Source organism: Oncorhynchus mykiss, chromosome 3 (genome assembly GCF_057628025.1).
Source record: "Oncorhynchus mykiss isolate SJ-2025 chromosome 3, ASM5762802v1, whole genome shotgun sequence".
Taxonomy (NCBI): Eukaryota; Metazoa; Chordata; class Actinopteri; order Salmoniformes; family Salmonidae; genus Oncorhynchus; species Oncorhynchus mykiss.
This window is the reverse complement of record NC_143024.1, coordinates 4,107,501-4,120,432: the sequence shown is the minus strand read 5'-3', so window position 1 is coordinate 4,120,432 and position 12,932 is coordinate 4,107,501. Positions and strand designations below refer to the sequence as shown.

The following is a 12,932-nucleotide window of genomic DNA, read 5'->3' as shown; positions in this document are numbered from 1 at the left end:
CCCGGTCTGACCAAGGGAGAGAGGAGAACAGCACCTATTTCACTATAGTCAGTCCTGTATTCACCTCAGAACTATTCTCTAGAACACTCTAGAACACTATCCTGCTCTGGAACACTATCCTGCTCTAGAACACTACCCTGCTCTAGAACACTATCCTGTTCTAGAACACTACCCTGCTCTAGAACACTATCCTGCTCTAGAACACTATCCTGCTCTAGAACACTATCCTGCTCTGGAACACTATCCTGCTCTGGAACACTATCCTGCTCTAAAACACTACCCTGCTCTAGAACACTCTCCTGCTCTAGAATACCATCCTGCTCTAGAACACCATCCTGCTCTAGAACACCATCCTGCTCTAGAACACTCTCCTGCTCTAGAACACCATCCTGACTGACCTCCGGAGACAGCAGGTAAACATAGAAGGACACAGTAAGAGGTATAAAACCTTTAAGGTGAAGTCTCCACGGCAGTGACAGGTTTGGGCCGATACTTTGTGTTGATACCACCACTAACCGTGACATCCACAGAAACATAAGACTCCAGATTACAAAAAAATATATATCATTGAAATTAAAAAGAATATAGGAAGAGAGGAAAGTGTTCAGGAAGTGTATTGTCCTCCCCTGCATCCTCCCCTGCATCCACCTCTTATCCTCCCCTGCATCCTCCCCTGCATCCTCCCCTGCATCCTCCTCGCATCCTCCCCTGCATCCTCCTCTCATCCTCCCCTGCATCCTCCTCGCATCCTCCCCTGCATCCTCCCCTGCATTATCCTCATATCCTCCCCTACATCCTCCCCTGCATCCTCCTCGCATCCTCCCCTGCATCTTCCCCTGCCTCCTCCCCTGCCTCCTCCCTTGCATCCTCCCCTGCATCCTCCCCTGAATCCTCCCCTGCATCCTCCCCTGAATCCTCCCCTGCATCCTCCCCTACATCCTCCCCTGCATCCTCATCTGCAACCTCCCCTACATCCTCCCCTGCATCCTCCCGTGTATCCTCCCCTACATACTCCCCTGCTTCCTCCCCTGCATCCTCCCCTGCATCCTCCCCTGCAATCTCCCCTACATCCTCCCTTACATCCTCCCCTGCATCCTCCCCTGCATCCTCCCCTGCATCCTCCCCTGCATCCTCCCCTGCATCCTCCCCTACATCCTCCCCTACATCTGGTCAGTTGTTTAGGTAAACTGTTTCTGCTGCTGTTGCCTGGAAACGGGCTGGGGGGACATTAACAAGGTGTCATGGAGGAGGACTGGCTGGAGGGACATTAACAAGGTGTCATGGAGGAGGACTGGCTGGGCTGGGGGGACATTAACAAGGTGTCATGGAGGACGACTGGGCTGGAGGGACATTAACAAGGTGTCATGGAGGACGACTGGCTGGGCTGTGGGGACATTAACAAGGTGTCATGGAGGAGGACTGGGCTGGAGGGGCATTAACAAGGTGTCATGGAGGAGGACTGGCTGGGCTGGAGGGACATTAACAAGGTGTCATGGAGGAGGACTGGCTGGGCTGGGGGGACATTAACAAGGTGTCATGGAGGAGGACTGGCTGGGCTGGAGGGACATTAACAAGGTGTCATGGAGGACGACTGGGCTGGAGGGACATTAACAAGGTGTCATGGAGGAGGACTGGCTGGAGGGACATTAACAAGGTGTCATGGAGGACGACTGGGCTGGAGGGACATTAACAAGGTGTCATGGAGGAGGACTGGCTGGGCTGAGGGGACATTAGCAAGGTGTCATGGAGGAGGACTGGCTGGAGGGACATTAACAAGGTGTCATGGAGGAGGACTGGGCTGGAGGGACATTAACAAGGTGTCATGGAGGTGGACTGGGTTGGAGGGACATTAACAAGGTGTCATGGAGGAGGACTGGGCTGGAGGGACATTAACAAGGTGTCATGGAGGAGGACTGGGCTGGAGGGACATTAACAAGGTGTCAAGGAGGAGGACTGGCTGGAGGGACATTAACAAGGTGTCATGGAGGAGGACTGGCTGGGCTGGAGGGACATTAACAAGGTGTCATGGAGGAGGACTGGGCTGGGGGGATATTAACAAGGTGTCATGGAGGAGGACTGGCTGGAGGGACATTAACAAGGTGTCATGGAGGAGGACTGGCTGGAGGGACATTAACAAGGTGTCATGGAGGAGGACTGGGCTGGAGGGACATTAACAAGGTGTCATGGAGGAGGACTGGCTGGAGGGACATTAACAAGGTGTCATGGAGGAGGACTGGCTGGATTGGAGGGACATTAACAAGGTGTCGTGGAGGAGGACTGGGCTGGAGGGACATTAACAAGGTGTCATGGAGGAGGACTGGGCTGGAGGGACATTAACAAGGTGTCATGGAGGAGGACTGGGCTGGAGGGACATTAACAAGGTGTCAAGGAGGAGGACTGGCTGGAAGGACATTAACAAGGTGTCATGGAGGAGGACTGGCTGGGCTGGAGGGACATTAACAAGGTGTCATGGAGGAGGACTGGGCTGGGGGGATATTAACAAGGTGTCATGGAGGAGGACTGGCTGGAGGGACATTAACAAGGTGTCATGGAGGAGGACTGGGCTGGAGGGACATTAACAAGGTGTCATGGAGGACGACTGGCTGGGGGGGACATTAACAAGGTGTCATGGAGGAGGACTGGCTGGAGGGACATTAACAAGGTGTCATGGAGGAGGACTGCGCTGGAGGGACATTAACAAGGTGTCATGGAGTAGGACTGGCTGGGCTGGAGGGACATTAACAAGGTGTCATGGAGGAGGACTGGCTGGAGGGACATTAACAAGGTGTCATGGAGGAGGACTGGCTGGGCTGGAGGGACATTAACAAGGTGTCATGGAGGAGGACTGGGCTGGAGGGACATTAACAAGGTGTCATGGAGGAGGACTGGCTGGGCTGGAGGGACATTAACAAGGTGTCATGGAGGAGGACTGGCTGGAGGGACATTAACAAGGTGTCATGGAGGAGGACTGGCTGGGGGGACATTAACAAGGTGTCATGGAGGAGGACTGGCTGGAGGGCCATTAACAAGGTGTCATGGAGGAGGACTGGGCTGGAGGGACATTAACAAGGTGTCATGGGAGGAGGACTGGCTGGGGGGACATTAACAAGGTGTCATGGAGGAGGACTGGCTGGGGGGACATTAACAAGGTGTCATGGAGGAGGACTGGCTGGAGGGACATTAACAAGGTGTCATGGAGGAGGACTGGCTGGGCTGTGGGGACATTAACAAGGTGTCATGGAGGAGGACTGGCTGGAGGGACATTAACAAGGTGTCATGGAGGAGGACTGGGCTGGGCTGGAGGGACATTAACAAGGTGTCACTAGCTCACTATTCCCTACGTAGTGCACTACTTTTGACCAGGGACCGTAGTACACAGGGAATAAGCTGTCAATTGGGACACACATGGACAATAAAGGAAATGTACTGGGTACTGTAATGAAATGCACATGTACATTTGGCTTTTCACTGAGTTGCTGTTTTCTGTTGTTCTCCTCTCTTCATGCCATGTTTTCTTATTCCTCCCATTCTGCTTCTCAGGAGCCCTTAAACCCACACAGAACGTAGGCTTGGCAGTTAGCTGACATAGAGAGGCCCTAAACCCAGGGAGGCAGAGAGAGAGAGAGAGAGAGAGAGAGAGAGATAGAGAGAGAGAGAGAGAGACACAGAGAGAGAGAGAGAGACAGAGAGAGAGAGAGACACAGAGAGAGAGAGAGAGAGAGACAGAGAGAGAGACAGAGAGAGAGAGAGAGAGAGAGAGAGAGAGACCGCCTCAGTCCTCTCCTCCTGCCTCCTGCTACTACCCTCTTCCCCCCTCCTGCCTCCCTCCTCTATCCCCCCTGCCTCCCTCCTCCCTCCCTCCCTCCTCCCTCCCCCTCAAGGAAAGCAGGAAGGGATCTGTTTGGCCCTGACAGCCACTTGGTGTGCTGGGAAATGTCAATAGGTTGATCTGAACCTGGGCCAGGTCCACTGCCTCCCCCACCTTCCCTCCCACTGCCTCCCCCACCTTCGCTCCCTCCCTCCCACTTTCCCCCCTTCCCTCCCACTGCCTCCCCCACCTTCCCTCTCACCTTCTCTCCCACTGCCTCCCCCACCTTCCCTCCCTCCCTCCCTCCTTTCCTCCCTCCCTCCCGCCTTCCCTCCCACTGCCTCCCCCACCTTCCCTCCCTCCCTCCCTCCCTCCCTCCTTCCCTCCCACTGCCTCCCCCACCTTCCATCCCTCCCACCTTCCCGCCTTCCCTCCCACTGCCTCCCCCACCTTCCCTCCCTCCCTCCCTCCTTCCCTCCGTCCCGCCTTCCCTCCCTCCCTCCCTCCTGCCTTCCCTCCCACTGCCCCTCCCACCTTCCCTCCCACCTTCCTTCCCACCTTCCCACACACACAGATACACACACACACAAACACCGTAGAATCAGGTGTGTGAAGAGTGTGTTAATCGTCTCCTCACCTCTGTTCGTCTCCTCCGTCTGGGTTATTGTTGAGGACGATCCTCCACAGGTCAGAGGTCACCAGATCCTTCTGCTCATTGGTCAGCGTCAGGCTGGGCAGGGTCAGCTCGCAGGCGCTACTCTCTGATAGGCTGAACTCTCGGTAGGGGACGAAGGCATGCTGGAGCTCGTCCCAATACTCCAGGCTGCACGGCACCTGCAGAACAAGAACCCCCCAGACAACTAAAATCTCACGACCTCTATTATTTAATCAGAACTAATGGCTGTTGACCTGACGAGCTGCTTCCTGCTGAGGAGAGGAGCTGGGAGGAGGAGGTGGGAGGAGAGGAGAGCTGGGAGGAGGAGGTGGGAGGAGAGGAGAGCTGGGAGGAGGTGGGAGGAGAGGAGGTGGGAGGGGAGGAGAGGTGGGAGGAGAGGAGGTGGGAGGAGAGGAGAGGTGGAAGGAAGTGGGAGGAGAGGAGAGGTGGGAGGAAGTGGGAGGAGAGGTGGGAGGAAGTGGGAGGAGAGGAGAGGTGGGAGGAAGTGGGAGGAGAGGTGGGAGAGGTGGGAGGAAGTGGGAGGAGAGGAGAGGTGGGAGGAGAGAGACCGCCTCACCTAACCCTAGCCGATGGGATTCAGCCTGACGTCCTTTACATTGGGACCTTATGACCTGTCGTTCTCCGGCACGCCGCCCTAAACGTTCTAGAATGACGTTCTCCGGCACGCCACCCTACACGTTCTAGAACGACGTTCTCCGACACACCGCCCTAACCGTTCTAGAACAACGTTCTCCGACACGCTGCCCTAACCGTTCTAGAACGACGTTCTCCGACAACACCGCCCTAACCGTTCTAGAACGACGTTCTCCGACAACACCGCCCTAACCGTTCTAGAAATACTACGCCTTTGTCCCAAACGACACCCTATTCCCTACGTAGTACACTGCACAGAGCTACCAGAAGCCAAAGTAGTGCACTTATCACGCCCTGACCTTAGTATTCTTGGTTTTATTTATTGTTTTGGTTAGGTCAGGGTGTGACATGGGTGATGTATGTGTTTTTGTACTGTCTAGGGGTTTTGGAGGTTTATGGGTTCGTTTACTATCTAGGTGTTTATGTAAGTCTCTGGTTGCCTAGATTGGTTCTCAATCAGAGGCAGGTGTTTATCGTTGTCTCTGATCGGGAACCATATTTAGGCAGCCATCTTCTTTGGGTATTTGGTGGGTTATTGTCTATGTCTAGTTGCCTGTGTCTGCCCTAGTATTATATAGCTTCACGTTCGGGTTTGTTGTTCTTCGTCTTCATTAAAACGTACGTATTCACATCACGCCTTGGTCTCCTCCGTACGACCAACGTGACAGCACGACATAGGAGACAGGTTGCCGCTAGGTGACGAGGTCTATGTGTGTGGAAAAAGGAGGATTCAGAGATCGTATTAGTGATGTGTGTAACGTTAAACTGCTCAGAGGGACTGAAGTCTTGCTGAGTGAGGTCAGGTGTGTGGTCTGATTCGCCACATGGGCAGGCCCGTGTTGTTTCACTGCATTAGGTGGGGCCAACGCCCAGCTGGGTTAGTGCTGACCCGTCTCACGCTACGATAATAGTTAGGTAGGCCGTCCGGACCACTTCTCTCTCTGAAGTCACCACACGAGTCACCACACGGCACCGAGTCCAGTTACGACCCTGAAAGGTCCATCGTTCTGCTAATGACAAGGTGAATTAGGAGGGTTCAACAGAGGAACACAGGGCTGAGTTAACAGAGGAACAGAGGAACACAGGGCTGAGTTAACAGAGGAACACAGGGCTGAGTTAACAGAGGAACAGAGGAACACAGGGCTGAGTTAACAGAGGAACACAGGGCTGAGTTAACAGAGGAACACAGGGCTGAGTTAACAGAGGAACAGAGGAACACAGGGCTGAGTTAACAGAGGAACACAGGGCTGAGTTAACAGAGGAACACAGGGCTGAGTTAACAGAGGAACAGAGGAACACAGGGCTGAGTTAACAGAGGAACACAGGGCTGAGTTAACAGAGGAACACAGGGCTGAGTTAACAGAGGAACACAGGGCTGAGTTAACAGAGGAACACAGGGCTGAGTTAACAGAGGAACACAGGGCTTAGTTAACAGAGGAACACAGGGCTGAATTAACAGAGGAACACAGGGCTGAGTTAACAGAGGAACACAGGGCTTAGTTAACAGAGGAACACAGGGCTGAGTTAACAGAGGAACAGAGGGCCGAGTTAACAGAGGAACAGGGGTAATATAGGGGTAATACAGGGGTAATACAGGGGTAATATAGGGAGGGGTAATATAGGGGTAATACAAGGGTAATGTAGGGGTAATACAGGGGTAATATAGTGGTAATACAAGGGTAATGTAGGGGTAATATAGTGGTAATACAAGGGTAATGTAGGGGTAATACAGTGGTAATACAGGGGTAATATAGAGGTAATACAGAGGTAATTTAGGGGTAATACAGGGTATGTTTGTTGTAACCAGGGTAATGTCGGGGACGTGTGTTGTAACCAGGGTAACGACTGTAGGACTGCCACTAACACTGTTCTGCTGGTGACTTAAGGCCCTGGTGCTACCACACTGAGATGAGGGCAGGGAACACACCCACACACCCACCCACCCAGACCCCGGGGGGGGGGGGGGGGGGGGGTCAGGACACCAGGAAAGGGGATTGAAGAAGTGTTTTGAAGTGTATCATGAGACCAAACCCCAACAGTCTGTTCTAATATCTCCTTTACCTCCTGGACACACAGCCGCGAGCTGCCCAGTGACGCGAGCCTACCCGACGAGCTAAATGCCTTTTATGCTCGCTTCGAGGCAAGCAATACTGAAGCATGCAAGAGAGCACCAGCTGTTCTGGTTGACTGTGTGATAACGCTCTCGGTAGCCGATGTCAACAAAACCTTTAAACAGGTCAACATTCACAAAGCCGCGGGGCCAGATGGATTTCCAGGACGTGAACTCAGAGCATGTGCTGACCAACTGGCAAGTGTCTTCACTGACATGTTCAACCTCTCCCTGACTGAGTCTGTAATACCAACATGCTTCAAGCAGACCACCATAGTCCCTATGCCCAAGAACACTAAGGTAACCTGCCTAAATGACTACCGACCCGTAGCACTCACGTCTGTAGCCATGAAGTGATTTGAAAGGCTGGTCATGGCTCACATCAACACCATTATCCCAGAAACCATAGACCCACTCCAATTTACATACCACCAACACCATCATTAAGATTGCCGATGACACAACAGTGGTAAGGCCTGATCACCAACAACGACGAGACAGCCTATAGGAAGGAGGTCAGAGACCTGGCCGTGTGGTGCCAGGACAACAACCTCTCCCTCAACGTGATCAAGACAAAGGAGATGATCGTGGACTACAGGAAAAGGCAGGCCGAACAGGCCCCCATTTACACAACGGGGCTGTAGTGGAGGGGGTCGAGAGTTTCAAGTTCCTTGGTGTCGACATCACCAACAAACGATCATGGTCCGAAGACACCAAGACTGAAAAGATTTGGCATGGGTCCTCAGATCCTCGAAAGGTTCTACAGCTGCACCATCGAGAGCGTCCTGACCGGTTGCATCACTGCCTGGTACGGCAACTTCTCGGCCTCCTACCGCAAGGCACGACAGAGGGTAGTGCGAACGGCCCAGTACATCTCTGGGGTCAAGCTTCCTGACATCCAGGACTTATATACTAGGCGGTGCAAGAGGAAGGCCCATAAAATTGTCAGAAACTCCAGTCACCCCAGTCATAGACTGTTCTCTCTGCTACCGGAGCACCAAGTCTAGGACCAAAAGGCTCCTTAACAGCTTCTACCCCCAAAGACATAAGACTCCTGAACAATAAATGAAATCATCACCGAACAATTTATATTGCCCCCCCCCCCCCCTCCCTTTTGTAAACTGCTGCTACTCACTGTTTATTATCTATGCTGAGTCACTTCACCTCCACCTACATGGACAAATGACCTCAACTAACCTGTACCCCCACGTACTGACTCGGTACCTGTACCCCCACCTACATGGACAGATGACCTCAACTAACCTGTACCCCCACGTACTGACTCGGTACCTGTACCCCCACCTACATGGACAAATGACCTCAACTAACCTGTACCCCCACGTACTGACTCGGTACCTGTACCCCCACCTACATGGACAAATGACCTCAACTAACCTGTACCCCCACGTACTGACTCGGTACCGGTGCCCCCTTAAACTGCACTGTTGGTTTAAGGGCTTGTCAGTAAAGCATTTCACGGTAAAGTCCACACTTGTTGTATTCGGCGCATGTGGCAAATAAAGTTTGATTTGATGTCTCTGATCCTGAGATCTCTGGGAATCATTACTCTGTTCTCCTCCACCTCCTGAGATCTCTGGGAATCATCACTCTGTTCTCCTCCACCTCCTGAGATCATCACTCTGTTCTCCTTCACCTCCTGAGATCTCTGGGAATCATCACTCTGTTCTCCTTCACCTCCTGAGATCTCTGGGAATCATCACTCTGTTCTCCTTCACCTCCTGAGATCTCTGGGAATCATCACTCTGTTCTCCTTCACCTCCTGAGATCTCTGGGAATCATCACTCTGTTCTCCTTCACCTCCTGAGATCTCTGGGAATCATCACTCTGTTCTCCTTCACATCCTGAGATTCCTGGGAATCATCACTCTGTTCTCCTTCACCTCCTGAGATCATCACTCTGTTCTCCTTCACCTCCTGAGATCTCTGGGAATCATCACTCTGTTCTCCTTCACCTCCTGAGATCTCTGGGAATCAGCACTCTGTTCTCCTTCACCTCCTGAGATCATCACTCTGTTCTCCTTCATCTCCTGAGATCTCTGGGAATCATCACTCTGTTCTCCTTCACCTCCTGAGATCTCTGGGAATCAGCACCCATGTTTACTACATGTTTTCAGTCTCTGACTACCCCAGAGAGAGAGAGTAGGGAGGGAGAGAGACAGACAGGGAGAGAGGGATGGAAGGAGAAAGAGAGAGAGAGGGGGGAGAGGGAGGGAGAGAGAGAGGGGGAGGAAGAGAGTGGGGGGGTGAGAGACAGACAGGGAGAGAGGGATGGAAGGATAAATAGAGAGAGGGGGAGAGGGAGGGAGGGAGAGAGAGAAGGGAGGGAGAGAGAGGGAGAGAGGGAGAGGGGGAGAGAGAGGGAGAGAGGGAGAGGGGGGAGAGAGAGGGAGAGAGGGAGAAGGGGGAGAGGGAGAGAGGGAGAGGGGGAGAGAGAGAGAGAGAGAGAGAGAGAGAGAGAGAGAGAGGGGGAGAGAGAGAGAGAGAAAGAGAGAGGGGGGAGAGAGAGAGAAAGAGAGAGAGAGAGAGAGAAAGAGAGAGGGGGGAGAGAAACAGAGAGAGAGAGAGAGAGAGAGAGAGAGAGAGAAAGAGGGGAGGTGAGAGAGGGAGAAAGAGAGAGGGGGAGAGAAAGAGAGACAGAGAGAGAGAGACAGAAAGCAGATGACAGGACACCTGCTTCTGATTCAGGACAGGACCACACAGTGGTGAGAAGGAGTCACCCTCCTCCCCCTCTTCTCTCACCCCCTGCAGGTGGGAACCACTGGATGGATACCCAAGGTGCTCTCCCCCCCCCCCCCGCCCTCACCACCCAACCCTCCTACTGTAAAAACAGCACGGCAACAATTGGTCTTTGACTAATGGAAGTGGGTTTGAATTCCCCTCTGAGGTCCTGGAACCAGTCGTGAAACCACAACTATTTAAATGCAGGAAATCTGGATTTGATCAAATGTTCATGTGATCTGCTCTGAGGACAGTGGGGCTGAGCGCAGCGGCCTGGTTCAACGCAGGAAATATCCTCCCCCCTCTCTCTCTGTTTCTACCGTTCTCTCTCTCTCTCCCTCTCTCTCTCTACTGTTCTCTCCCTCTCTCTCTGTTTCTACCGTTCTCTCCCGCTCCCTTTCTCTCTCCCTCTGTTTCTACCGTTCTCTCTCTCTCTCTCTCTGTTTCTACCGTTCTCTCCCTCCCTCTCTCTCTCTCTCTCCCTCTCTCTCTATGTTTCTACCGTTCTCTCTCTCCCTCTCTCTCTCCCCCCTCTCTTTCTCTCTCTCTCTTTTCCCCCCTCTCTCTCTGTCTTTATCCATCGATTCTGGCCAATAGAAAGGGATCCCAGCTGTGTCCCGTTCACCTGTCCCACCCTCATCTCCCTCTAGGTATAAAAGGGGTCCTGCCCCAGAGTGAAACAGTGAGTTCAGACCAGCTCCATGCCCCCCACCCCCCTCTCTCCATGTGGCCACATGGTAATTTTAGAGCCCTGAGAAATGACACCACCTCCCCCCCCTTTACTCCCCTGTTCAACCCAGCTCTTCATGAGAAGTAAATTAAATTCTTTGGAAGCGAACGGAGTCGTTCCTGTTTCGGGAACGTTTTTTTATGGCTGCATTTCCGTTCCCTGTAACTGTACTTTCTCTGCCTTCTGAGAAATATAATAAAACAACTCATTAATTCATCGAGCCCTTCTGAAGTTTTCATATGAAGAAAAGCAAATCAAAATCCCAGAGCGCCGGGGGGCTGAAATATGGGATCAGAATGAGAGAGAGTTGAGGATCTGGCTAATGACAAAGATCTTTGTTCTAACAGTCCCCACGTGCACCCCCCCATCTCCCCCATCTCCTCTCTCCCCCCCATCTCCCCTCCTCATCTCCCCCATCTCCCCCTCTCCCCCCAACCCCCCATCTCCCCTCTCCCCCCATCTCCCTCCAACCCCCCTGGCTTAGCAGAGCGTGAGTAACCCCCCATCTCCCCCTCTCCGCCCATCTCCCCCCTCTCCACCCATCTCCCCCTTCTCCTCCTCTCCCCCAACCCCCTCTCACCCTCTCCCCCCATCTCCCTCCAACCCCCCTGGCTTAGCAGAGCGTGAGTAACCCCCCATCTCCCCCTCTCCGCCCATCTCCCCCCTCTCCGCCCATCTCCCCCCTCTCCACCCATCTCCCCCCTCTCCCCCAACCCCCTCTCCCCCTCTCCCCCCATCTCCCCCCAACACCCCTGGCTTAGCAGAGCGTGAGTATTTGGAGAATAAGATCATATCATGAGACTGAAGAGGGCTGTGGACAGAGGCCTGTGTGTCAGATGTGTAAATCAGATCCAGTGTCTGATAATTACCCAGAAATCACTTCTTTCAAAAAGCACTGATACGTGATATTATATTCCTCCACGTTGCCAAAACAGATCGCGTTTCTACATCTGGATCCAAAACAGATCGCGTTTCTACATCTGGATCCAAAACAGATTGCGTTTCTACATCTGAATCCAAAACAGATCGCGTTTCTACATCTGAATCCAAAACAGATCGCGTTTCTACATCTGGATCCAAAACAGATCGCGTTTCTACATCTGGATCCAAAACAGATCGCGTTTCTACATCTGGATCCAAAACAGATCGCGTTTCTACATCTGGATCCAAAACAGATCGCGTTTCTACATCTGGATCCAAAACAGATCGCGTTTCTACATCTGAATCCAAAACAGATCGCGTTTCTACATCTGGATCCAAAACAGATCGCGTTTCTACATCTGGATCCAAAACAGATCGCGTTTCTACATCTGGATCCAAAACAGATCGCGTTTCTACATCTGAATCCAAAACAGATCACGTTTCTACATCTGGATCCAAAACAGATCGCGTTTCTACATCTGAATCCAAAACAGATCGCGTTTCTACATCTGAATCCAAAACAGATCGCGTTTCTACATCTGAATCCAAAACAGATCGCGTTTCTACATCTGAATCAAAACAGATCGAGTTTCTACATCTGAATCCAAAACAGATCGCGTTTCTAAATCTGAATCCAAAACAGATCACGTTTCTACATCTGAATCCAAAACAGATCGCGTTTCTACATCTGAATCAACACAGATCGCGTTTCTACATCTGAATCAAAACAGATCGCGTTTCTAAATCTGAATCAACACAGATCGCGTTTCTAAATCTGAATCCAAAACAGATCGCGTTTCTACATCTGGATCCAAAACAGATCGCGTTTCTACATCTGGATCCAAAACAGATCGCGTTTCTACATCTGGATCCAAAACAGATCGCGTTTCTAAATCTGAATCAACACAGATCGCGTTTCTAAATCTGAATCCAAAACAGATCGCGTTTCTACATCAAAACAGATCGCGTTTCTAAATCTGAATCCAAAACAGATCGCGTTTCTACAACAAAACAGATCGCTTTTCTACATCAAAACAGATCGCTTTTCTACATCAAAATAGATCGCGTTTCTACATCTGAATCCAAAACAGATCGCGTTTCTACATCTGAATCAAAACAGATCGCGTTTCTAAACCTGAATCCAAAACAGATCGCGTTTCTAAATCTGAATCAAAACAGATCGCGTTTCTACATCTTAATCCAAAACAGATCGCGTTTCTAAATCTGAATCCAAAACAGATCACGTTTCTACATCTGAATCCAAAACAGATCGCGTTTCTACATCTGAATCAACACAGATCGCGTTTCTACATCTG

The 12,932-nt window shown here is 51.8% G+C and overlaps 1 protein-coding gene across 1 annotated transcript in view; it reads right to left on the bottom strand.

Annotated features, from left to right (window-relative positions):
- Positions 1 to 12,932, bottom strand: part of LOC149984267 (intermembrane lipid transfer protein VPS13B-like) — a 721,339-nt gene that overhangs the window by 110,137 nt on the left and 598,270 nt on the right. Inside the window, 1 exon segment of the mRNA XM_090230526.1 lies at positions 4,446 to 4,642. Within this exon segment, the coding sequence (XP_090086652.1) occupies positions 4,446 to 4,642 (197 nt within the window).